Below are 27,836 nucleotides of genomic sequence, written 5' to 3'. Positions count from 1 at the left end.
ATTCCTGTACCTTCTGACTTTGTTACATATTTGGGAGCAGGGGTGTAGCCAGGATTTCCAAATTTGAACTCACAACTCCCAGACTGCTGCCCCCTCAACAAGCCACACCCACATTAACACTGCTGACCAAGCCATGCCCCCATTATATTGCTGATCTCTGAACAGATCACTTGGAAGTATATGCCAGGGTAGTAATTACACAATGCATGAACATTTTCATTCCAAAGATCCATCTTCCGCAAGTCAAAAAACAAAATACCTTTCCATTTACACTAGGACAGATCAGTCCCCCCCCCAAGATTACTCTTCTTCCCCTTGCAGCCTCTAACCCCCTGTAGTGGCTCATTACACTTCCAGTAATGCTGCTGAGTAAAGGACTGTCAGGGTCTAGGCATCACATGCTCCGCAGTGTTGTGGTCTGTAGGTACAACATATAGTGCTCTCCCTAGGTTACACCCAAGCTATGAGCCACAACTAACTCCCTTTCACCAGCATGGGTCACTTGGCAATGCATGATCACTCCTATGGCTTACAGTCACACTAAGCCTTTTGGAATGGTAAACCTTACATTTCCAACAGCAAATACATTTTAGCTGGGCTAAGTCATACTGCCACTGTCAATTAATGAAGATGTGTACCCATGGGAGTCAATCAAGCAAAAAGAAAAGCAGTTGAAATTTACATCCTTACTACCCTGCTTACATTCTGTGAATCTCAAGCCTTTGCTGAAAGGAAATTGGTTAAAGCAAGAAAATTACCCTAGGTGCCAGAACTGGTGGATCTGTTAACTGTCACATGCTCTAGGCGCTTGTTTGGAGTTTTTTCTAGTCTTATGATCCAGTGATAGTCTGAACAAAATTATTGGAAAGAAAAGAAAAGAAATTCAAGGAAGAAATAAGTTTTGCCTAAAGTTTAATGTTCAAAGCTGACATGATACCACCCAATATGCTGAGAAGGCAACAGCTTGAAAAGACAAAAAGCTTATCTGCAAATGCAGGCTGCTTCTCAACCCTCCCACAAAATGAAAGCAGTCACTTTATGTATAGCCCTATGCTGTTACATGCTGAAAGAACAAATGAAGGCACTCAGGTTTGATCATGGAAAATGTCAAAGAAAATTACCACACCATTCTCAACCCCCTTGTAAGCTAGTGTAAGTGATCTTGTGTGCACATATCTGAGTAGTGCTGGTTTCTGACTATGCTGGGTACAGGGCATTAGTTGGGAATGTGGTCCCTCTGCTAAGCCTGTTTCAAACTTCCACTGTACAGAATAATTTACTGCCAAGCTCTATGCATATTTAAATAGTTCCATAGACATATCTTCCACCCTCAGAAATAAACACAACACCAAATTCAAAAATAAAGCCCTATGGGCAGTATAATAAAAGAAAAAATACTCATTGCATGCAAAAATAAATGTAACTCTCAGAAAGCTAAAAACACTCTCGCTAAACTAAAACAATGAACTCAGGACTGTGATTAAATCAACCAAAGCCTGATATGAGGTAAAAATATAAACCCAGGTGAAAGATAACCACAAAATATTTTTTTAACTGTGCTAGAAATCTCAAATAATAACTGGCACTACAGTGAGCTGATAACAAATGATATCACATACTTTGACAAGACGATATATCCAATTCACTGGCCAACTAATTCAGATTGAACTTAATCTCGCCAATCTTCCAGTATTCTCACATAAAATACCTGCATCTAAAACCCCCTCAAATCTCTCAACAATTTCTGAAGTTAGTACCCAAGGCCAAGAACATAATGTCTATTACGACTGGCTAACATAGTAGACTGCCTACTGGTTAGTCTGAAACCTGATATGATGAACCCCCTATAAAGGCTATTCAGTACTAATCTCAGAACAGGTTTTGTGCTGGATGAATGAAAGAATGCAACAGGCTTTCACGAAAGTGGGACTTCAGTGGGCCCAACATACTCACTATTGTAAGGAAATCCTTTTTCATTGTACAGCTTATATCTAAAGGTATATCATCCAGATCCAGGCATACAATTGTTCCCATCTACTTGGCACTCATTAGGCCAGTCACTGAGTGAGTATAATGCACCTTTTGGTATGTACCTGCCCAAACACTTCTCAGAAATGGATGCCATCTAACCCTCAAACATTTAGGAATTATTCCAAAGCAAAGCTTGTATTAATGACTTATACCATGCTAAAATTTCCATCCCCCAAAACAATGTGAACTCTGCTACCACTATGCAAATTGTTTACAGAAACCCTATACCATCATGTAAACAGCTGCACTGAGATAGCTGTACCCACAAGGAATAAGCAGAGAACCAACACAGATAACAAGCCACTCTGGTGGAATCCCGGTATCAACAACTTGTATAACAAAAGGAGGAAAACCATGGTCAATACTAGGAACTACAATACCCAGAAGGGTATGAAACCCCTCAAACTAAATAAGCAACTCAGAAATCTTATCAAGCCCACCAAAGCCAGATTTGAGGCAGAAATATCCTCAAAGACAAAGGATAATGACAAGGCCTTCATCAGCTTTGTTCACAGCCTCAAAGGTAACATGACAGTGTGCTGAACAAATTGTAAATGGAAACACTTAAAAAGAATCAGAGGATATAGCAAACCTGCTGGTTGATAAATCTAATTCCAGTTTCACCCCTTCTTTCCCTCAATACCTCTCAGAAGACACCCTCGACCATAAATCCTGTGGCTATCACTAGCAAACAAGTCTTCAATGCACTCTCCAAGTCAAAGAGTACTACCTCAATAGGCCCTGATAATATCCTGGGATACATCTCGGATAGCATGAAACATCAGGTATCAAGCACTCTAAAATCACTGTTCATTCAGCATTAGCCTACTAACTGGGTTCATGCTTAGTGAATGGAGGACTGCAGTAGTTAATCCTTAGCACAAGGTTTGGCCTTCTACTGATTTGGATAACCACAGACCATAAGTCTGACTGGTCTTGTACATAAACACATGGAAAGAATTATCGTAGATATTTTAAATAAAGACACAGGGAACCCATTTTCTTATTTACTTCTACAATTATTACAGATATTGAAATAAAATAGCACAAGCATGAATAGCCATTTGCTAAATACATTCTCACACTGAAAACAGACTCAGCATGAGCAGTAAACTTCTCTGCCCTTGAAACACACATTCATTGAAATGGCATGAAAACCCACATTAAAAGAAAATGCATCTGACAGTGGAGGATTAAGTTTACCTTTGAGCTGTTTTTCAAACCATAGGCTCCTTGCACATTTATAGGGCCATGCACACATGTATGTGTTCTTTGATTCACTCTCATGATAAATTATATTCCTTATATAATACATCACAGTTTGTTAGAATGGTGTTTTAATTTTGTAGTTATGAACATTCTTCTAGAAAGCAATGAAACAAAATGTATGAAATAATGATAAAGCTACCCATTTCAGAAAATTTTGACCATAAAATGCCACTCAAACGTCTGTCATTATAATCCACCAATATTACTCAAAAAGCACAATCTTTACAGAAGTAAAAGTCATCCAGATAATTCTACATTAAAGAGATCTGTAACTAAGAAAAGAGGTTGCTATTATCAAAAACTTTACATTTCAGTGTTTTATCTACAAATTCAGTGCCTGCTGCCTTTGAAGAATAAATTGTCTATGTTGCATTAAAAATGCTAAGCTGGTAAATTGCAATAGGGAATGACTAACAATCCAGCAAGTTACTAGGCATTTTATACAAAGGAGGACACACTCAGGAGTGTAGAACCCCTATACCTCCTTAAAATGCACCAAATAATCCGCAGTTTTAAAATGGCACTGCAATATCAGCACTCCCTCTACATGGTGTGGGAGTAAAACCCACAGCCTTCTGCACCAAAGGCAATTATGCTGCTAACCCTGCTTTCAAATTCTACAACACAAACACTGACTGCCATTTGATAAACAAAACAGTTAACCACCAAAATTCACTGTATACCACAGAAGAGACAAAAACTGAATTAGCATAAAAAGTTTTAATATCCGCTTTCGTAAAACACTTCATCAGAATGATAAAAACACAGTGCCTCACTCTATTTAAACCTAAAATGTGAAATCAATTACTACTCAATTACAGTCCATTAAATGCAATTAACAATAAAAACTTTTTAACCATTTATCTTCCTACTCTCTAAAAAAACACTTAATATTTATGCATTCATTCAGACCTGGTAAAACATCTGCCAATTCACTTGTGGTGAAAAGTTTTTTTAAACAAAACAGTTAGCTGCACACTGAAAACAGACTTAGCATGAGCAACTGTAAATTTATCTTCCCTTGAAACTCACAATTCCATGAAAATGAAATAAAACTCAGTCCCTTGAAAATCTACTGAAACTCATAATGCCCTGAAAATGTACTGAAACTCAAACTCACAATTCCATCGGCAGTCTGGTAATCAGGCTCTTGTCTCCACTGGAGCTCACAGTTCCTTCAGCAGTCTGGTAGTTGGTATGGCGAATTCAGGCTCTGTCTCCTGTAACCAAGTTACAGTGTCAAGCCTGATCAAGTTAATTGACTAACTTGCCCTCCCCTTAACTAGAGCATTACACACCAAACCTTCATACCTCTCAACCTCTTAGCATAAGAAACCTGGACAAAGCCTAAAATAGGGACAGATTTTAAATATTGCTCTTACAGACTTAGAAAGTTGCTAGTATAACAGCATTTGTCTTAGCATGCATTTTCTAAAGAAAACGAAGTCAAACTGAAATGTATGAAATTTATTTATTTCAATCCTCAGTGATTTGCCAGAAAACCACAAATATTGAGGAACAGGCCAAAAATATAAGGCAAAAATCAGGGCATTCTGCAAAAATCTGGACAGTTGAGAAGTATGCATATCTCTCACTCTCTTTGTATAAGAAATCTGGACAAAGCCTGAAATAATGGAGATATAATGGCCCAAAATATGGATCATGCCTCTCAACCTCTTCAAGCAAGAAATCTGGACAAAGCCAGTAGTAATGGGGGACAATGGCCCAAAAATAGAGAAACGTTTTAAATATTGCCCTTACAGGCTTAGAAAGTTGATATAATTGCAGGTTTTGCATTAGCATGAATTTTCTGAAGCATGTGGAGTCTGAAACTCAAATGCCTGCCATTATTTTCTCACTTCAGTCCTCAGTAGTTAGCCAGTAATTTGCAAGAAAAACAAATTCAGGAGAAATGGAACAAAAATATGAGGCAAAAATCTGGACAGTCTGTAAAAATCTGGACAGCTGAGAGGTATGATTAGGGATAAATTTTAAATATTGCTCTTTTAACTATAAAAGTTGCTGGAATAACAGGATTTGTGCTAGAATGTACTTTCTGAAGAACACAGTCCTCTGTGATTTGCCAGAAAACCACAAATTTTATGAGAAACAGACCAAAACTATGAGGCTAAATCTGGACAGATGAAAGGTATGTTAAACACACACACACACACACACACACACACACACACACACACACACCAACCTACCTACCTTCTCATACTTACGAACACAATCGCCCTCTTTCATACAACAAACAGCTACTTTACATTCCATACACACACACACACACACACACACACACACACCTGCTCTCTCGCACATAACTAACACACACACACACACACCTGCTCTCTCACACATAACTAACACACACACACACACACACACACACACACACACACACACACACACACACACACGTACTTTGTCATTCACTCAGAACAGCTAGTTCAAATTACATACATGTACACACACATACATTTTCTCATTCATCCAGAAACAAATAGAACCTCTACAATAAATCATATAATTGTACACACACACACACACACACACACACACACACACACACACACACCCTTTATATCTCATTCAAACAGAACAGCTAGTTCAGCTTATATACATATGTACACACACACACACACACACACACACACACACACACACACACACACACACACACACACACACACACACACACACACACTTTCTCACTCATACAGAAACGAACGGAACCTGTAGAATAAATAACAAGTGTATGCGCACAAGCACACACACACACACACACACACACACACACACCATTCATTTTACATACTTACCTTCTGTCTCAATGAAACGACTATTTTAAATTGTGCGTGAGAGTGAAAAATATGCTTACATCCGCGTTAGCGTACATACGATGCACACATGACCCTCCTTAAAGGAGAAGACACTGCTTTAACTTTTTCTCCTAGATCCTAGTGCCTGCCTTATGCTACCCCCTCCACGCAAACACTGTACTGAAATGCAGACAGTCAGTATGCCTCCCGCCGTCCCTGTTTGGGAGTCATACTACTGTTCTTTTGTGTATTGCTTTTCCGTTCTGTCTTCCCATCTTTTATAACCCCTTCTGATTGATTCTTATAATTATCATGCAACATTTAATGTGCTGTATTAATTGTCCCATTTAGGAGCAGTTTCTTTTCTAGACTCAGCTAAAAACTCAGTGGGGCTGGTCTTTCAGTCAGCACTCCACTGTACTTTTCTCCTTGTGGCTTCTACCTCTTATCAGATTAGATATCATACTGCAAATACCACAACCACATTCTTGGCTCCTTATCACTACCCAATTAGTCAGTAAGTACCTTTGGAGAAATTTTGGGTGGGTATAACCAACCTGCTGGCAGGATAGTGTTATACTTTGTAATCATCACAGAAATGTTTTGCAAGTAAATGAGTAAAATAAGTGATAATTAAGATAAAACTGACTACAAGTTTTATTATTTTCCATTTTGAAATGCCAAATGGAATAGACTTGCCATTTGTCCTGTCATGTGCACCAATTTTTTGTTGCTCTTTAAAGGAAGTTTTAACAGACATAATTGAACGTATCACTATTGGCAGGTTAGTTGCCACTGCTTTTGTGTATATTCAATGTCTATACTCCAGTATTGAATGCATACCTAAACCTAATGACATGCCTATCACTATTTATATGTTGCAGTATTATCTCTCCAGCAGATAAGGAAATAGTGTATCTGAAGTAGTTAATTTCATTTTATCTGCAACCTGTGGGTATTCGGATCCATATCAGATCCGAGCCGGCAACTTTTTTTCTAGCATCTGCTCCGAGCTCCTCCCCCTACCCATAATACACCACCATTTCCTAGCTTTCCCCCAATCTCGTTTGCCGCGCCGTTGTGAGCATCGTGGTCTCCATTGCTCTGAGCTTCAGGGATTGTAAGTGTGTTTACTTCAATCTTTTCTGTGGGAAAGAGGTCGTTAGTCTTCCCTTCCTCCCCGTTGTTGCACGCTGTTCGTCGGTTCTAGTTAAAAAAAAAAAAAAAAAGTTTTTTCTCATTTCAGTAGTCTCTAGGCCCACTTCCCTTCACTGTGTGTGCTCTAGTGTTGTGTGCTTTCTCTTTTGGGAGTGGCTGTTAGTTTTGGGTTATGGCTGATCAGCCTAAGTTAGTTTTTAAAAAATGCACAGAATGTGGCCATAAGCTCTCACCGGCCGATGGTCGCACTCTGTGTGTAATCTGTTTGGGAGTGCCTCATTTGTCTGTACAGTGTGCAATTCATGCCGGTTTTAACTCTAGGGCCCTCAGGGATAGGAAGGCCAAGCTGGTTGCCAAGGGTCTTCTCCCTGCCTCCATGCTGGATTCTGCCACTGCCTCCATTTCTGGTACTCCCGCCAACCCCCCCCCCCTCAGGCAGGGACTCAAACTCCCGCCCATGCAGTCATGCAGTTGTGGGGGAGGATAAGGATAAAGACAAAGAAAAAGACAAAAAAAAAAAGAAAACAAGGATAAAGAAAGATGCAAGGAAGACAAAGAGAGGAAGAGGGATAGGTCTCGCAAGAGGTCTCCAGATAGGGAATCCTTCCCTAGTTCACCATCAAAGACTCTGAGACCAGCTTCTCCTCAGCTCTGCTCACCCCGTTTCTTGCCGGAGCCGATGGAGCCTTCAGAACCGAGGCCTTCCTCACCTTTGCTTCGCAGACCAGCCAGATCAAAGTCAGTTGCCTCTTCGCATTCGACTCTGAGTCTATCTGACTTGGACATGGACAGGATGATGTAGGAGATTCATTCAGACCCAAATACAGATGGGAGTCTTGCCAGGCCCCTCTCCGTCTGGGGACCTCCATGTCCTTCTTCCATCCTATTTCTCCTTCCCCGATCCGTGCGGCTGCTTCCGGGTATTTGGATCTGAGACTCTTTGGAGCTGGTAGCTCAGCGCCGACGGTTCCGCCAACCTCGACTCCAGCTGTTACCTTGAGTTCCTCGGATCCAGCCAGTACGGATCCGAGCAACTCTCAGAGCCATGGACAGAGAGTCGGGCCCAAGGGAATGGACCCTTCTTTGGCTCCGACCTTTTCGGATCCAAACCATTCCCTTGGAGCTCAGGCTACACTTTGGACCCGGTGAGAGCTTCTTCCTTGCAGGGTGCCAAGGAGGTGCGCTCTCCTTCGGCGTTTGAAGTGGTGGAGAGTGTTCTCTCCCAGGGATTGAGACCTCAGCCCATCTCCTTGGATTCCACCCAGACTCCACTGGATTTGGCGACAACTCCCTTCAACCTGTCTCAGGGGCAGCCCGTGCCAGAGGAGCCCCAGGTTATTCCCCTTGAGGAACCCCCCGCGGCTCACGAGTCCTCTTCAGAGAGTCCCACTGAAGAAGGCCCCCATAAGTGCAAGTGCAAAAAGAGGCACTTGGACTCCCCTGAGTCCCTCACTATGGACACAGATTTAGATGAAGGAGAAAGTTCCCCCAGGTCACCTCCTGAGGATGTCTCCTTTGGAGACATCATGGAGATCCTTCGCCAGAGGGGAGGTTGGTCAGCCCCAAAACCTTGTACTTATGAGTCCGTGTTCCTGGAGGCTTTTGGCATGGGCCCATCTACTTCCTGGGTGTCCCCCACCAGTAGACCCCTTGGTGGATCTTATCACCACGTGGGCATGGAAGGAGCCTGACACCGTAGAGCCGATCCCCAAATGCCCTGACATGATTCTTTCTCCTCCCACAGACAGACAACCTTGGTCTAAAGGAGCCCCAGTTGACGCTATAGTGGTTGCAGCAGCCACCAAGAAGGAATTGGCGCAAGAGAGTTCCTCAGTCCACCCTCCGGACAAGGAGTCCAGGTCGGTGGATAGGTTTGCGAAGCGCGTTTATTCGTCAGCTACCTTTTCCATCCATGCGCTGAACTTTTTGGCACATGTTATACGGCTGCATCGAGATCTTGTCTCGAAATTCACTGAGTCTCCCCCAGAGTCTTTATCACAGCAGAACAAGCAACTGTTCTTCGTGAAGATGTCGACTCTGAAATCTGTATCAAACACGTCCATGTGCCTCCTTTCCCACGCCATGGAAGGAGCAGCTTGGGCAGCTGGGACGGGCATATCCATGAAGCGACATGCCTGGCTCAAGTTGTGTCAGTTTGCGGACCCTTTCAAGGTGTCATATGATGATTCTTCCCTTTTTGGGAAGACAGTATGTCTCTAACCCTCAGCAGTCCTTTTCTAGGAACCAAAGAGGGCAGAAGAAGATGTGATTCCGGAAATCACAGTTTTCCCGGGAGTTTCAGGACAACTTATCCTCCAGAGGCAGAGGGGGACAGGATCGACGCCGACCTAGAGGGAGTCCCAGGAATTTCGGGTCTAGGGAACCTTTTTCTGACAGGCTCACGTAGCAGCCCTGAGGGGTTGCCCGACTGTCCTACTCTGGAGGCAGTCAGTGGGAGATTGTCCTTGCACCCAGCGACATGGGAGTCCATAACTGCAGATCGCTGGGTGATACAAATAATATCCAGAGGCTACACTATCCCATTTGTTGCCCCTCCAAGTGCTACAAGATGCCTCCTAGATGTCCCACCCGCTCACAGGGAGGCTGCAGCTCTAGAGGTTTCAAAGCTGCTTCTCAAACGAGCCATCGAACCAGTCCCCCTCGACCAGTATGGATGAGGTGTTTACTCCAGGTTCTTTTTAGTGCCAAAAAGACAGGGGACCTTAGGCCCATTCTAGACCTGTCAACCTTGAACCTGTCTGTCACCATACAAAAGTTCCAGATGGTCACCCTACAGTCCACTCTACCTGATCTCGGAGAGTGCCACTGGATGTGCTCGTTAGACCTCCAGGATGCTTACTACCATATCAAGATCCACAGAAGCTCCAGGGAGTTCCTTCACTTCCGGCAGGAAGCCACTCACTTTCAGTTCAGAGCTCTACCCTTTGGTCTCACCACAGCCCCCAGGTTATTTACCAAGGTAATGGCAGTAGTAACAGCTCACCTGAGGCTTCAGGGATTTCAGATATTTCCTTACCTGGACGACTGGCTCTTCGCTGTGTCCACCAAGTGTCTTCTTTGTCTGGCCCGAGACTACTTCCTTCTCTTGGCAGAACGGCTAGGGATTACAGTCAATGTTCCCAAATCCCTTTTGCAACCTGTACAAGTCTTAGATTTTATTGGGGCATGGCTAGACACTTTGCAACTAAAAGTCTTCTTAACGCCAGACAGGATCTTAAACCTCAGGTACCACATTGCTCTAATCATGGATCTCAGATTTCCAAAAGCGAGTGATGTTCTCCGAGTGCCGCGATCTCTATCCTCCCCTGTACATGCCTTCGCATGCAGGTTCTTCAGTGGACTCTAGCTATTCAATGGTCTTGGCTAGACCTTCCCATGGATTTTCCGATAAGGATCAGACACACATGCAGGATGTCTCTCCTTTGGTGGCTCCATTCACCGGAAGATGCAGTAGGATGCCTTTTCATGTCATCTCCAGCCCAAGCTACATTGACCATGGTCGCCTCCCAACTTGGGTGGGGGGGACATTGTTCGGGAAGGACGGTCCAAGGCACGTGGTCCCAGATAAAGACCAGGTTGCACATAAATGTTCTGGAGATGAGGGCAGTGCTTTTAGCGTTGAAAGCTTTCCACACTGTCCTCCTCCGGGTACGATTGCAATTCAGTCAGACAACATGTCGGTTGTCTGGTACATCAACAAGCAGGGGGGAACCAGATCGTACCCTCAGTGTCACGAGGCCATGAGAGTGTGGGAGTGGGCGATTTCCACCGATCGGTTTCTGATCGCAACGCATATCCCGAGATGTTCCAACATTTTAGCGGACAGATTGAGTCGGGCTATTCTGATGCCGTACGAGTGATCTCTGAAACAGTCAGTAGCAGAGGAGATATTCCTTGCATGGGGACATCCTTGCTGCGATCTCTTTGCATCTCCTTCCAACGCAAAGTGCAGCGAGTTCTTTGCTCTGATTCCCTCACCAGGGGATGCCCCCAGAGATGCTCTAGTCCATGTTTGGACCCCCGGGTTACTGTATGCTTACCCACCATTACCACTCATTCCGAAGTTTCTTCAGAAAGCTTGCCAACTGGGGAGCAAACTGATCCTCATTGCCCCAGTCTGGCCTCGTCAAGTTTGGTTCCCCTTCCTTTGGTCTCATCTTCTAGCTCCTCCATGGATTCTGGATCCCTGCTCGGATCTAATCTCTCCTCCTCTGGGTGCCTACCCTCCCAATCTGGGCAGTCTCAAGCTGACAGCTTGGCTGCTCCAATTCCCTTGATTGCCAGGACTCCCGGGTCTTTCATCCCCTATTAAATCTGTACTAGTGGCTTCTCTTAAAGATTCCACTAGGAAAGTTTATTGCAGTAAATGGAGACGTTTTTCTGTGTGAGCCTCTCAGAGAAACCTGGATCCTTTTACAGCCCCTGTTCCAGCGGTGTTGGATTTCTTGACTAGTATTTTTCAGCAAGGAGCTAGTTCCTCCACAGAGAAAGTACAGCTGGTAGCCATTTTTAACTTTCGTGTTGGTGAAAATAATATTGCCCTGGCCTCCTCTTGGCTGTGTAAAGCCTTTCTAAAAGGCACTTTTCTTTTGCGTCTTGCTATCAAATATTCGGTTCCTCCTTGGGACCTCACTTTGGTTCTCCAGTCATTAATAACTCCTCCTTTTGAACCTGCAACATCAGTGGATTTAAAGTTTTTTATCTTGGAAGACAGCCTTCCTAGTGGCTATTATGTCAGCTAGGAGGGTTCCTGAGCTTCAGGCTTTGTCTGCCATGCCTCCTTATTTGGTCTTCCTTAAGGATAGGGTCTCTCTCCATACAGATCCTTCTTTTCTACCAAAAGTGGCATCTCAATCAAACATAAACCAAACAGTTAATTTACCTGTTTTCTTTCCAAATTTTCAGAACAAGGGTGAATATATTTGCAAGTCCGGCCGTGTTATTCATTTATTCATTTTGGAGTTTAAAGTGGTTTGAAGGGTGAATATAAACTTCATTTGTTAGATGTTCATAGACAACTTCATTTCTATCTTCATAGAACACAACCCTTCCGTAAGTCTGATCAATTATTCATCTCATTTTCTAAACCTTTTTTGGGAAAGGCCATTTCTAAGGTTTCTTTAGCCAGATGGCTCACTCTTTGCATTTTACATATTTACAAAGCCAAAGGTTTAGCACCTCCTGGTCTGGTTAAAGCTCACTCTACCAGGTCCATGGCGACTTCTGCTGCTTTTTGGTCTAAGGTTCCTTTGGATAACATTTGTGCAGCAGCAACTTGGGTAAATTCACATACTTTCATCTGTCATTAACAAATTAGATCTGATTTCCAGAGGGAAAGCATCCTTTGGCTATGCGGTGCTCAGGAATATTCTTCCATCAGGGCCTCCCAGGATTTTTGAATAGCTGGGGACTCTGTCCCACAGGTTGCAGATAAAATGAAGTTAACTACTTCAGATAAAGAAGTTATGTACTCACCATAACGTTCCATCTGAGTAGTTATACTTCATTTTCCTGCAACCTTCCCACCCTCCGTCCCCCTGACCTTTTCATGTGAATAAACATGTTAGGTTTATGTAGTTTGAGTTGCTAAAGTGTATGGTTGCAGCAAACTCGATCTGAGGGAAGATAGGAGATGGTGGTGTATTATGGGTAGGGGAAGGAGCTCAGATCACGGAGCAGATGCTAGAAAAAAAGTTGCAGGCTCAGATCCGATATGGATCCAAATACCCACAGGTTGCAGAAAAATTAAGTACAACTACTCAAATGGCACATTATGGTGAGTACATAACTTCTTTGTATGTTACAAACTAAAAAAGCAGATTGAAGCCAGGAACTTTAAATTGTTTGCATGATATGCCAATAAGTGTGACTTGATTAACCATTTTCTTTTCTGTCTGTTGGCTGAGAAGGTCTGGGGCTACATTATCTTGTCTTTTTATATTATATTTCTTAAAAAAATAATTAGAAGGTAAATTGCTCTGCTTATTTTGTATTTTAGGTGATTGCTGCTGCCAAACAAGGATTCCAAGCTGCAGGGTATGAACTTAACCCATGGCTTGTTTGGTATTCCAGATATTGGGCTTGGAGAGAAGGTGTCCGCCACAATGCCAAATTTTACATCTCTGATTTGTGGAAGGTATAATCACATTTTTAAAGCCCCAAGACTGCTCATCTTTTTTAAGAAGGCTGTCCCCAAACTTCTTATCGTTTGGAGTATTCTGCTTTCTGTATATAAGGTACTAATTTCCAAAATGGTTTAACATATTGGCAAGACATTCTTAAAGAACGGTACTGGGAGTGTTGGGTACAGGCTAGGGAATTGTCTTGAAATAAATTCTGATAGATTAACAACAGCTTGTTATTTGCCCATTTCATTGATATCTGTAGTCATCAAACTAATTCATTTGAACTTGGTAATAAACAGCACAGGATTTTATTGTACGTCTGTATATTGAGACTGTCAGGGTACATTATTTAATCATTTTTTACAAGGAAACTATGCCCCTAATTCACTGAATATACAAGTATTAACTGCAAAATTGTTCTACCGTGTAGATAATGGGAACTTTATTTTGCTGTATAACCATTTATTTTGCTGTATAACCAAGTGATGTTTACCATTAGATCACTGTTGCAGAAGCCTAAATTGTATTGGCCATATTCTGCTAAGGATATGACAACCAGCCAGGATTCAAAGCCTTAGGGCACCTTCCACTCACCCTAACCACTGAGGGGGCTCAAGGAAAGCCACATAAAATTAGTGGTTAGGGCACCAAATCTTCAGAGCCTTCTTGCCATTGAAGTACACTCCTATTCGAACCTTCAGGGATCGGTGGTTGGATTCTTCTTCTTCTGCAAGGCAGGGCAGAAAGTACCGTTTAGGGGGAAACCTGCAATAAAAACCTTTTATTCTAAGAAAAGCTATTTTTTTTCTTAAGAAAAGTGTTTCTTTTAGATAAAACAAGTAAATTTACCATTATGAGACAAGTTTGTTGAAAAACTCATGTACCATCTTTTTTTTTTCTCTCAGGAAAACTTCTTAAAAAATCACTTTTCTCAGACACTTTCCTCTTATTTGAGTAAATTATTGTTTATACGGCAGAGACAGTAGTTTTTAAAGGTTGTCACTGTATACTTTTTTGTAAACATAGTGTTTGTTTGTATCAGGACATTCACAGACTTTTCCAGGCCCCACTAACTATGATTAAGGCTCCTTTTTTGGCTGAACCATGGAGCTGTCTACCGGCTCTTTTAATTCTTTACTCCATTGCCCATAAGAAAAAGATTTCTAGGGAGCCTTTATCTGTTAAGCAGGCTTATTCTCAGCCTCAGATTCCGATGGGTGACTACTGTGACCCTGTCTAGTTCCTTAGACAATACATCTTTTCTCCTGGATCTCTCTGGTTAGCTTTTCAGGAAGCCACTAATGACTTGGGGGTTAGACATGTCCTTTGTGGCAGTTGGGATCTTCTTTGTGGGCATAGGAGATACTTATATTTGGCTTCTCCTGTTCTCATGTCTGTCTGATTTTGGACAAGGAAGATTTATTAAGCTTTGCTAAAGGATTATTCCAAACTTTTAGTTCCTTAAACTCTGATTCCTGACTGACTGGTAAAATGAAAAGAATTCCCTGTCTTTTGACACTGACTCCCAGTCAGAAGAACAGAAACTGGACAGGGTGGGAATTTTGTTTGTTAATTCTCAGCTGGCAGAACAGTCTGATTCTGAAGAAAGTGATGCTTCAGTTCCACCTCCTTTTTTAATGAAACTGTTACCAAAATGAAAGAATTGTGTCACTGGGAACAGAGTGAAATTCCAGTATCTTGACAAAAGTATTGTAATTTACTACAACCAGATTTTCCTTACTCAGCCTGCAGATGTTCCATCATTAGAGGATGTTTTCTCCAACAGCCTGCAGTACACCTGTCATTCAACTTCCTGCTCCTAAAAAGTCAGAGAGATTATACAAGGTTCCTTAAACATGTAAGTATTTAATGCTGTGTTGTCCTATCTTACCTTCATTCTTTGCTGGTTGGGTTTGGAACCGAGAATTGGTTCCGACTCGGCCTTGTAAAAAGGCTCGAGAGCTTCCACCGGCCCGTGGCTGTACCCTATCTCATGATGCTCAGTGAAGATTACCCCTATCTCATTTGCCGCTAAACAAGATCGGGTGCTTCCTCTAGGCTTCAGACTAAGTAGAAACAATTTCCCCTTTTTCTTGTATTTTTCTAACAAGTATTTAGTGTGTGTTTGGTACAGTTTATTATTGCAGTTGTTTGATGCATCTTTTTCTGTCCGTTATTGCGTTTGTACTGTTTGCTGTTGGCTGTCGTCTACCGCTAGGCCTGCTTGCTTTTTTTCCCTGTCCCGGTCCCAAACTCGCTTAAGTTAAAGAGTTTTTTGGGTCTTTTGCTGTTTAAACTAACTTTTTATTTCTTATCCCTTTATCATTGGGTAGTCTGTTTGAGTTAGAGGGCTCCCTTTGGCCTATTTAACTTAGAGGGTTTTTCCTACCTTCCCCCTTTTCTGTTTTCTGTGAGGAGTTTGTCATTTGGATTAGAGACTTTTCGTCTTGTTACTACTACCTATACTTCAGTTTCTCCTTTGGTGTGTTAACGTTACATTGTAAAAAAAAAGTTGTGATTTGTCTTTTTTTTTTTTTTTTTTTTTTTTTTTTTTGACTTCTTGTTGAGTGATGTCTAAGGATACTAAAGAAACAAAGCCTTTCGGCTTTAAAAAATGTGACAAATGCAGTCAGAAGATGTTTTTGACAGATGGACACACCAGTTGTGTGTATTGTTTAGGTGCTGCCCACCTGCAAGAGTCGTGATCAATCTTTCATGCGTTCAGCTCTAGTGTTTTGATGGAGAGAAAGAGTAAGCTGATAGTCAGGGGCTTGCTGAACGTATCTTTTACTGAGGCTCTAGAAGGGAATCAGAATCCCTCTAAATCCTCCCATCAGTCTCCATCTTCAAGATCAGAGAACTCTTCAAACAGATCGTGTTCCACGGCCCCATCATCAGAACCTACCAAAAAAAAAAAAAAATGTAAAAGAGTCATCTACAGACCTGAAGGCGTTCGGGCCCAAGAAAGCTACCCCTTTGGGTTCCATAGTGATTTCAGAGCCGAGAGAGTTTCGTCTTTGGAGCACCGCGGTCCCCAGTTCTGGAACCGGTCTCTTCTATATTGCATTCTCCAGTCCTTCAGTCATTGAGGTCCTCGACCCTGTCCTCTCGGTAATCTGGGAGCCTTTCGGACGACGATGTGGAGTGGGTGGTCAAGAGGGTTTTATAGACGCCGGCGCTGGCTAAGATTCTGTCGATCCCGACCCCAAAGGATTCAGCACCGACCAACATCACTTTCCCTTTGTCAATTCCTCCTCCAACCCATGCTGTGGCTTCGGAGGCAGAGTGCTTGGATCCTACTGCAGTTGAACCGTCGGTGCCGAGATCTGCTCTGGGTTCTTCGGCCCTGAATACCACTCTGACCTCTTAATTTCCATTGGATTTTGAGGGGGCTAGGTACTGATGCTCCCTCGTTGGGTCTGGGGAGGAGAGTCGATTTGGACAGTTGTCTGACCCGAATCTACCTCTCAGGGCTTTGGTGTGGGTGAGCTTGGTGCCTATATCGGCCTCAGAGCCCACCGCCTTGTCTTGGGGGGGGGGTGTTCCTGGTTCCTCGGGGCCAGGAACCTCCTCAGAGTGGGGACGTGGTGCCTTCAATGTCATGAGGAGAGTGCTGTCACTCAGACGGCTCCACACTCAGATTATAGCACTCTTCCCCCCAGACCGCCAGAGTCTGTCTCTTTGCCATCCCTCCCAGGCGTGGAGACCCGAAGTCCCAGGACGCCCCACTGGGTGAAACCATCTCATCAAAACCTCCCCTAACTTGTAAGAGGAAACATCTAGACTCCCCTGAGGAGTCCATCACTTCAGACACACACCTCGATGAGTCAGAAGGGTCCCCACGGTCACCCTCTGAGGATGTCCCCTGTGCAGACATCCTAGAGGTCCTTAAACAGAGAGGTGGCTGGAAGCCCATTAACCCTTCTGAGGATGAGTCTGTGTACCTGGTGGCTTTTGGGGTCTTACCCTTCCACCTCTTGGGTAACTCCGCTTTTTGACCAGCTTATGGTTGTAGTCAGTTGGAAGGTGTGGGGCTCTCTGGATTCAGTTAAGCCTGTTCATAGGAGGCCAAATAGGTTCATTACTGCCCCCACAGACAAGGATTTTTTGAGTAAAGGTGTCTCAGTAGAGGCTATGGCCACAAAGAAGGAATTGTCTGAGACATCCTCATCTGTCCAGCCACCGAATAAAGAATCTTGAACGATGGATAGATATGGAAAGTATATGATGTTATGTGATCCTATCTCGCCTACATTCTGACTGATGGGTTCGGAGCCGATCCCTCGGCTCCGACTCGGCACGCTTATGCCAAAGAGCGAAGTCTCTTACTGGCTGAGCTTACCATATCCCAGGATGCACCACTACCAGTCCCCCAGATCTCGTTTGCCGCTAACAAGTGAAGACGTGGTCTCGAGCTGGCTGAGTTAAGTAGTGATTATTTCACTAGTTTTTCTGTCAGGATTTTCTTCATTCTCAACAAAAAGCTGTTTTAACAGCTATTCTTGTGTTTAGAGTGCGTTTGACAAAATTCACTTGGTGAATTCTTGTGTTGTGAGTGTGGACTAGGAGTACCTCTTGTCTGGAAAGGCCTTTCCCGGTCTTTTTATTTGTAGGTGACTTCGGTTCTGTTTCGGATCTTTTGATATTTCTCTTCTTAAAGAAGAACTAGCAGAGAGAAATTATTCAAATTTACAGAGTTTGTGCTGTGTTTTGACTACAGAGTATTGCGAGTGATAACTGTAAGCCTATTCTAGGTGTGTCTCCAGTGTTTCTTCCAGTTAGTTTTCTGAAATTTTCGATTATGTCTCAGAATCCTAGGCCTTCGGGCTTTAAGAAATGTGTAAAATGTAGCTTCAAAATGTCCATCACGGACGATCACTCGCTCTGTGTGTATTGCTTAGGGGCAAAACATTTACAGGAATCATGTAGTGTATGTCACGCTTTTTCCTCAAGGGTCCTCCAGGAGAGGAAAAATAAATTAATTCTTAAGGATTAATTAAACCTTCTTTCAAGAAGCTTTGGCATCCTCTCCTTCTCCGGCCAAAGAAAAAGGCGGCTCCGACCAGTCCGTCGGATCCGATCGCTAAGAAACAAAGGCAGGCCTCCTTGGCTCCAAGGACTTGAGCCGAGGTGAACGGTCTGCCTCGATGCCACCAGTATCGACTCCTCTGGCTTCGGAGCCGATAGCTGGGGCATCGAGGCGGGTCATCTTCGCCGGCTCCACTGCTCGGAGCCGACAAGGTTGCCCGCTCAGACACTTCCTCCTCGGCGAAGTCCACCTCGGCACCGATGGAATCTGGTGTGTGTATTCCTTGGCGCCGATAGTTGTCGAGTCTCCTCGAGCCGGTCCCCTAGTCCTTTGGGGCCGTTGGAGAGGCCATCTCGAACCCGTTCTGTTTCCTCTCGGTCTTGAGGATGTCAGATTCTGATATAGACAGGGTGCTCCAAAGACTGTTCCAGTCCCCAGTCTTCCAAAAATTTGTTTCGGTTCCGACCCAGTTGGCTTCGGAGCCGATGACCTTGGCCCACCCCATTGCCATTCCTCCTCCGACTGCTTCTGCTCCGTCGGAGCAGGTGCTGTCGGAGCCGGTGGAGATATCAGGGTCGGCTCCGACCCTTACTCCAACCCGGGCCTTCGGGTCCGAGTTTGGTTCGCGGACTTCTTCGGCTGGACCCGGGGGTGATGTTTCGGGGCCTATGCTTTCGGTTCCGAGCCTCCCCCTCGGTGCTTCGGCTGCGGGACTTCCGTTGGCTATCACGGCTCTGGGGACCGGACACTCCCAGGATTCTGGGGGTCCGGCTTTCAGAGCCATGAGGAGTGCCTTGGCCAAGTCCTCTTCGGCCATCTCTCCGGCTTTACCGGCACCTTCCCTGGGTGGAGACTGGGTCTTTGGCAGTTCCCTGTCCGTAGTCAGCGGAGCCCGGGCCTGAGGTTACCCCAGTGGGGTTCCCCTCCTCCTGAGGGTTCTTCGAGTTGTCTTGGAGGAACCCCAAGGAAGAGATCGTGCAAGAGGAAGCACGTGGACTCCCCCGAGTCTATTACATCAGACACTGATCTGGATGATGCAGAGGGGTCCCCGAAGTCGTCCTCGGATGATGTCTCATTTGCAGACATCTTAGAGATCCTCAAACAGCGAGGCGGCTGGATATCCAAACCCCCCTCTGCTGACGAGTCAGTGCTCCTCAAGGCCTTTGGGGCTCAGCCCTCCGCCTCCTGGGTGTCTCCGCCCTTGACGAGCTTCTGGATTTAGTTTGTCGAAGGGGGAACATACAGAAACCGTGGAAGCAGTACGTTCTAGTGCAAATAAATTTTTGTCTGCTCCCAGCGAGAAGGAGTTCCTCACTAAAGGAGTGGCTGTAGATGCCATGGTGGTGGCATCTGCTACACAACAGGACGTGGCAGAGGCTTCAACGTCCGTCCATCCTCCTAATAAGAAGTCTAGGAGTATGGACAGGTACGGGAAGCGCACCCTGACTTCAGCGGCCTTTACTTTAAGGTCTCTGAATTATTTGGCACATTTTACCAGGCTTCAGAGGGATCTGGTCAAGGAGTTGTCAGATTCCCTCGCGGGTAACCTACCTGAGCAGCTAGCCCAGTCGGTTAGCTCTCAGTTGGCTATCCTTACGTCAATTTCTAACTCGTCCATGAGGCTCATTTCCTATGCGGCCGAAGGGGCGGGTAGAGCGGCAGGCACAGGCGTGGCTCTACGGAGACAAGCCTGGCTCCGCTTGTGTCAGTTTGTGGAGGCCTTCAAGTCTTCCTTCGCCGACGCTCCCTTTGATGGGTCCTCATTGTTTGGACCCAAGGTTAAAGACACCCTTACCCGCTGTGAGCAGGGGGGAAAAAACTTTATCTGCCGTAGGTGCCCGTTATTCCACTCCCTTTCGGCCTTACCCCAAGGCTAAAGGAGGGGGGAAAATGTGGTTCCGCAAATCTCGCAAGTTTTTCTCCCAACAGCAGGAAGATTCCCCTTCCAGAGGCAGAGGATGGGGAAATTTTTCAGGGAGACGCCGTCCCAGAGGCGGCAGAGGGCCCCGCAATTCTGGAGACCGCGAGTCCTTTCGTGGCTCTTCAGCCTCCCACACGTCATGAGGGATTGCCCGGCTGTGCTGCTCCGGAGCCAGTCGGGTGTCGTTTTGCCAAGCACCTAAAAGCCTGGGAGTCAATCACTCAGGACAGATGGGTGCTTCGGATCATTGCCGGAGGTTACACCATCCCATTCACATACTCTCCCCCACCGTCCAAAAGAATCCCGGACCCACCACCCAGTCAAAGGGAAATGGCAGCCGCAGAAGCTTTAAAGCTGCTAGAAAAAGGAGTCATCCAACCGGTCCCCACAGACCAGATCGGATCAGGAAATTACTCCAGGTTCTTTTTAGTGCCAAAAAAGACAGGGGACCTGAGACCAATATTGGATCTCAGCAGACTGAACCATCACCAAATGTTTGGCAGTAGTGACGGCTCACCTGAGAAGTCTTGGATTCCAAGTGTTTCCCTATCTCGACGACTGGCTCCTAACTGCCACCACCAGGCATCTACTAATGGACAACCTCAAAGCCACCATCTCCCTGGGTATTACCCTGGGGATTACATTCAATTGGTCAAAGTCTGTCTTGCTGCCCTCTCAACGCATAAAGTTTATAGGAGCAGAGATAGACTCAAGATTGATGCGTCTTTCTTCCTGCGAAAGGATCCAAACTTTACAGGGCCAAGTTCAAGCTCTGATCTCGAGATCCAAAGCCCCAGCCAGGATGGTTCTACAAGTTTTAGGCTCAATGTCTGCCACGGTTCTTTTGGTTCCTCTGGCAAGATTACACATGAGGATTCTTCAGTGGCTATTGTCAACTCAATGGTCTTTTCAGGATCTTCCCCTCAATCATCACATCATGATTACGGAAATATGCAAAAGGGACCTTCGCTGGTGGCTTCAGACATCCAATTTGAATCAAGGAAAACCCTTTGTTCTCCCCTCTCCAGTGGTTACCCTGACGACAGATGCCTCCCAGATAGGGTGGGGGGGGGCATTGTCTGGGCAGGCTAGTTCAGGGCTCCTGGCTTCCAGACGAAGCTCTTCTCCACATCAACGTGTTGGAGATGAGGGCTGTACTTCTATCCCTACAAGCCTTACACAAGTTTCTTCCTCAGGGCATCATCGCCATCCACACAGACAACATGTCGGTGGTTTGGTATCTGAACAAACAAGGAGGGACCAGATCATACCCCCTTTGCAGAGAGGCCATGAGAGTGTGGGAATGGGCTGTAGCTACCAACCGCTTCTTGGTAACGACCCACATCCCGGGAAAGTCAAATATATTGGCAGACAAATTGAGCAGGACAATTCTCTCTCCTCACGAGTGGTCTCTAAACCACACAGTAGCAGCTCAGGTTTTCAGGAGATGGGGGACGCCGTGCTGCAACCTATTTGCAACTCCACTAAACACCAAGTGCCAAAGGTTCTTCTCCTTGATCCCACATCAGGGAGTACCAGCCATGGATGCTCTAGCACAACCTTGGCCAACAGGGCTGCTTTATGCCTTTCCTCCAATTCCGCTTCTTCCCAGAGTTATTCAAAAAGCTTCTCAACTGGGGTCTTCAATGATACTGATTGCCCCGTACTGGCCTCGTCAGGTATGGTTTCCCTACCTGAAGAAGCATGCAGTGGACGATCCGTGGACTTTAGACCTAATTCCGGACTTGCTAATCCATCAGTCGGGACATCGGCATCAGTCCCTTCAATCTTTGAAATTGACAGCTTGGCTCCTCCACTTCCGACCTTAGTTAGAAGGCACACACTAGACCCGGAAGTTGTTCACATTTTATCTTCGCCCACAAACCCACCACTAACAAATTGTACCTTAGTAAGTGGAAGAGGTTTGCTATCTGGGCTCAACTCAAGGGCTTAGACCCTATCACTGCTCCTGTCCCAGAGGTCTTGAAATTCTTAACATCCCTGTTTAATCAGGGATCTTCTGTCTCAACTATTAAAGTCCAACTAGCGGCTATCTCTAAATTCCACGAATCCATGGATCCTCCTTTGATGAGCAGCAGACTATGCAAAACTTTCATTAAAGGTGCAAGCCTATTAAGACCCCAATTTTTCATCCTGCACCTCCGTGGGATCTTGATTTGGTGCTTCGCATTAACATCCCCCTTTCAACCGGCTGCTACATGCGAGTTAAAATATCTGTCTTGGAAAACTGCCTTCTTAGTTGCAATTACTCGCAAGAAGAGTTTCAGAGCTTCAAGCCCTGTCTATTAAGCCACCATACTTGATTTTCCACAAGGATAGAGTATCACTTAGGCCTAATCCATCCTTTATCCCAAAGGTCTGTTCTAATTTCTGCCTCCAACAATCTCTAGAGCTACCGGTTTTCTTCCCAAAATTCTCCAATGAAGCAGAATACACTCTTCATAAATTGGATGTTCACAGGCAATTACGCTTCTATTTAGACAGGACTCAGCAGCTTCGTAAGTCAGACCAGTTGTTTGTGTCCTTCTCAGATAATAAACTGGGCCAAACCATCACAAAAGCTACTATCTCAAAATGGATCAGAGATTGCATAACTCAGGCTTATTCTTCTTCGAATAAGCAACTTACAACATCTATCAAGGCTCATTCTACCAGAGCTATGGCTACTTCTATAGCTTTTCATTCCAAGCTCGCTATATCGAAATCTGTGCTGCTACTTGGTCCAATCTGCACACTTTCATTTCCCACTACAAATTGGATGTGGCATCTAAAGGACGAGCTTCATTTGGTTCCACGGTACTCAGGAGTGTTTTCCAGTGAGCCACCCAGGATTCAGGTGCTAGGACGCTGTCCCATCAGTCAGAATGTAGGCGAGATAGGATCACATAACATCTTTTAGTTATGTACTCACCATAACTTCAGATGTTTGGGATCCATCTCGCCTACATTCCTAATACCCACCCTCCTTTCCCCTGCCTTGGAGATCAGAAGAGATTGAACGGTTTTGAGTTCTACTGTTTTATCTTGTTTCATCTGACGATGTTATATAAGCAGGGTATGCATGTGTGCATGTATGCGGACAAACTAGATCTGGGGGACTGGTAGTGGTGCATCCTGGGATATGGTAAGCTCAGCCAGTAAGAGACTTCGCTCTTTGGCATAAGCGTGCCGAGTCGGAGCCGAGGGATCGGCTCCGAACCCATCAGTCAGAATGTAGGCGAGATGGATCCCAAACATCTGAAGTTATGGTGAGTACATAACTAAAAGTTTTCTTCATTTCAGTTGCTGAACTACCTGACCCATTTCACTAGGCTTCAGAGGGATCTCCTGAAAGAGCTAGAAGATACCCTCCAAGGTTCTGTAACTGTGGGGGTCTCGGACAAAGTTACCTCCCAGCTCTCCACTTTAAATTATGTGGTAAACTCCAACATGAGACTTTTTTCCTATGCAGCCGATGGAACGAGTAGGGCAGCGTGTACAGGAATTTCCTTAAGGAGACTTTCCTGGATGTGCTTATGCGATTTTGAAGAACCCTCCAAGTCTTCCTTTATTAATGCCCCATTTAACGCCCCATTTGACGGCTCATCCTTGTTCAGGCCAAAGGTTAGAGAGACCCTAACCAGGTGCGAACAGGAGGGAATGACTCTTTCTGCCATTGGAGTCAGTTTCTCCCTCCCTATCAGACCTTATCCCAAAAGTCAGAAAGGGGGGGATGTGGTTTCGTAAGTCCCAAAGAGCTTTCTCAGATCCACATGGTGATTCTTCCCCCAGAGGCAGAGGGAGAAGTAACAATGGAAGAGGCTGACCATGTGGCAGAGGGGGTCTGCAAAACCAGGGTGACAGGGTTCCTTCCTTGGTAAACCCATTCAGCACTCCTGAGAGGAGGCTGTCTGTCCATCTCTGGAGGCAGTTGGGTGTCGCTTGTCATTGTACCCAAACGCCTGGCTAGAAATCACAAGAGACAAATGGGTATAAATGATCATATCCAGAGGTTATTATATACCCTTTTCCTCGCCCCATTAGGAAACAAAAATCAGTCCCAGATGTTCCACCCAGTCAAAGGGATCATGCAACTGTAGAAGTAAAAAGTTGCTAGAAAAAGAGTCATCCAAAATGTCCCCACAGACCAAATTGGATCCGGAACTTTTTCAAGGTTCTTTTTAGTTCCAAAAAAGACAGGGTACTGGAGGCCCATTCTGGATCTCAGCAGACTAAACAAGTCCATCAAGAAATCAAAGTTCTGGATGGTGACACTGCAGTCGATACCTCCCTTTCTGGGCAAAGACTATTGGATGTGCTCTGTAGATCTCCAGGATGCGTACTACCACATAAAAATAGACAGGCGATCCAGGAGACATTTGCGCTTTCAGCTAGGAGCCAGTCAGAATCAGTTTCAAGCTCTGCCCTTTGGTCTCACTACAGCCCCCAGAGTGTTCACCAAATCCATGGCAGTAGTTACGGCACACTTGAGGCATCTAGGATTCCGGGTGTTTCCGTACTTAGACAACTGGCTCCTAACTGCCACCACCAAGCATGTACTAACAAGAGCGAGAGACACCACATTCACCTTTGCTCTCAGCTAGGCATCATGATTAACTTTGAAAAATCTGCCTTGTTGCCATCACAGCGTATCGTATTTATAGGGGCAGACTTAGATACAAGTGAAATGTTAGCCAAACTTTCCCCAAGAGAATTCAAACTTTGCATCTTCAGGTCAGGAACCTCTTAACCAAGAAGAAAGTACAGGTGAAGGTTGCTTTGAAAGTTTTGGGCACCATGGCAGCAGCAATAATCCTGATACCTTTAGCTCGCTTACACATGAGGATCCTTCAGTGGCTATTATTCACCCAGTGGTCCATGCAGGAGCTACCCATGTCTAACAGAATTATAACGGAATCCTGCAGAAAGGACCTGCACTGGTTGCGTCACTCCACTCGTGACCTTAGGTCGACCATTTGTCCTTCCACAACCTGTAGCCACAGTGACTACGGACACTTACCATATTGGGTGTGGGGGGGGGCATTATCTGGGGAAGACTGCCAAAGGTGTTTGGCAGGAATATGAGTACCACTTGCATATCAACATCCTAGAGATGAGAGTGGTGCTGTTGGGGTTGCAAGCATTTCAGAACTCTCTTCCACTAGGAACAATTGCAATTCAGACAGACAACATGTCAGTGTTGTGGTATATAAACAAACAAGGGGGAACCAAATCCTACTCCATATGTCATGAGGCTCAGAGAGTAAGGCAATGGGCCGTCTCTTCCCACTGCTTTCTAATAGCAATGCACATCCCGGGAAAGTCCAGTGTGATAGCAGACAAACTCAGCAGAGCTATTCTGATGCCTCATGAGTGGTCCCTAAAATAGGAGATTGCGGAAGGGAGATGTTCTTCGTTCCACATTGCTGCAGTCCTTACTATTGGGTAGTCCGCTGTCCAGTCGGCCCGAATACCAGAGTATATGGCTGACGTCGGTCAGGGCGCATTAGACTGACGTCAGTACGTCAGGGTACTAATGCGCATGACCGACGTCACATCCTCAGTCTTTTTCGCCGCATGGTCCGATGCAGAAGCAGTTTTGCGAGTGCAGGTTGGCGTTCTGAAATATTTCCGAAGTCGGAGTTTCAGACCGAATCGGAGTTGGCTAAGTACCCCGTTGGGGAGCATTTTGGTTTTTTCTTGCCTCAGTATTTAACCGGATCTCAGAGAGAGTGAATAACTGTATTTCTTGTGGGAAACAGATACCTCATAGGGATTACCATACCTTGTGTATACCTTGTTTAGGGCCTGAGCACGACGTTGTTGGATGCCGCTCTTGTGCTAGGTTTAACAAACGCACTATTAAGAGACGGTTAGACTGTGCCAGGTTAGTGTTTGGAAAGCGTTGCAATTATAAAATGCCGTCGGATACTCCGACGCCCGCTTCGATCAAAAGCGCAAGGACAAAACAGCGAAGCCTAGGGTGGATGAACCGGCAGTCCCAGACGCCGGTTCTTTAGAAACTCAGTGGAGCCGGAGGTTTTGCCAGGAGTTTCTTTGGAGTCTCAGGCAGAGACTTTACTGTTACAGGATGTGCCTTCTCAGGAAGTAGGCCAGGCTGAGGGGCTTCTCAGGTAACTGTTCTTCCCTCTCTTCCCAAGGTAGTTAGAGCTTCTCCTTCTGTTTCCAAAACTTCTTTGAGAGGTAGGCCAAGTTCAGCTTCAGTGGGGCTTCTCCTAGCACTTCAGGTTCTGTGCCTAAGAAACATATCCTTAAAATGGCAGAAGGTTTAATTACTATGATTAGAGGCTCTATGCCCCCTCCTGATAAGAGGCCTAGGGTGGAACCTGAGTTTGAGTGTTTGGAACAGTATTCAGAGGCTTCAGAGTCTTCTGCGGAAGACTTGCAGGAATTCCACCTTATTCTGATTCTGATGTGGATGATTCCACACCTACAGCTTCTCCTCCTGAGGATTTCTCATTTTCAGAGACTCTGCATTCCATGAGAGAACACTTTAAATGGGAAGGCCAAGATTATTCTGATTCCAGGAAAAGGCTTAGGAATTCTTTTTTACCCCAACATAGGCCCTTAGCTATACCTCCTATGTTGAATGTGGTGGAAGATGTTTTGCAGAGGCTTCCCTGAACCCTGACTCTTTGCCTCCTGCTCCTGTTAAACCTGATAGATACTATAGGGTGCCCGAAGCTCATAAGTATTTGTTTAAGAGTCCTAGGGCGGACCCAGAAACTGTTTCTCAGGGGCCTAAAGGTGTTAAGGCCTCTGTGGTTAAAAATCCTGTTCCCACTGATAAAGAGGCAAGGGCTTTGGATAGGTGGGGAAAGAAAGTGTATACTTCTTCAACTCTAGCCATGAGCGTTGAATTGTCAGTTTCACATGTTAAAATATCAAAATTATCTCCTTTCACAATTGAAATCTAAGGTGGATGCTTTGGCGGAAGGTATTGAGTGTAAAGAGTTGTTGGATTTAGTTCATGTGTCTGAACAAGTGGGTAAGCATTCTTTGCAATGTGGTTTTGATGCTGTACAGGCCTCCTCGAGGGTGGCTGCCACTAGTTCTGTTCTTCGCAGGCATGCCTGGTTGAGGGATCAGAATTTAGCTGAGCATGTTAAGACAAGGATTTTGGATGCTCCTTTACAGTCTGATGTGTTGTTTGGTTCGCCTGTGGAAGCAGTTTTAAAGAAAATGGAGGACAAAGCTAAGTCTATGCAAACTGTTAAAGATTTTTGCAGGTGCAGCCACCGAAGTTTAGTAGAAATTGGCCTGCTAAGGGTGGACATATCCTGCTTATGATTCCCAGTCTAGGGGTAGGTCTAGACGTGGTAGGGGCAGAGCTCAAGGTTCTTTTAGGCCTAGAACAGGGAGTTCACCTGCTCAGACTTCTGGTGAGGGCAGGGGTCAGTCCTTTCGTAAACAGACCCAATGACCTGCCTTTTCAG

At 45.0% G+C, this 27,836-nt stretch overlaps 1 protein-coding gene across 1 annotated transcript in view; it reads left to right on the top strand.

Annotated features, from left to right (window-relative positions):
• ATPSCKMT (ATP synthase c subunit lysine N-methyltransferase) overlaps nucleotides 1-27,836 on the top strand; it is a 464,757-nt gene that overhangs the window by 142,025 nt on the left and 294,896 nt on the right. The window contains exon 3 of the mRNA XM_044064907.1: nucleotides 13,303-13,440. Within this exon, the coding sequence (XP_043920842.1) occupies nucleotides 13,303-13,440 (138 nt within the window). The remainder of the gene's footprint in view (nucleotides 1-13,302; nucleotides 13,441-27,836) is intronic.

The sequence above is a fragment of the Protopterus annectens genome, chromosome 3.part0 (assembly GCF_019279795.1).
Source record: "Protopterus annectens isolate FY-2018-M chromosome 3.part0, PAN1.0, whole genome shotgun sequence".
Taxonomy (NCBI): domain Eukaryota; kingdom Metazoa; phylum Chordata; order Ceratodontiformes; family Protopteridae; genus Protopterus; species Protopterus annectens.
This window is presented reverse-complemented; position numbering and strand designations above follow the sequence as displayed.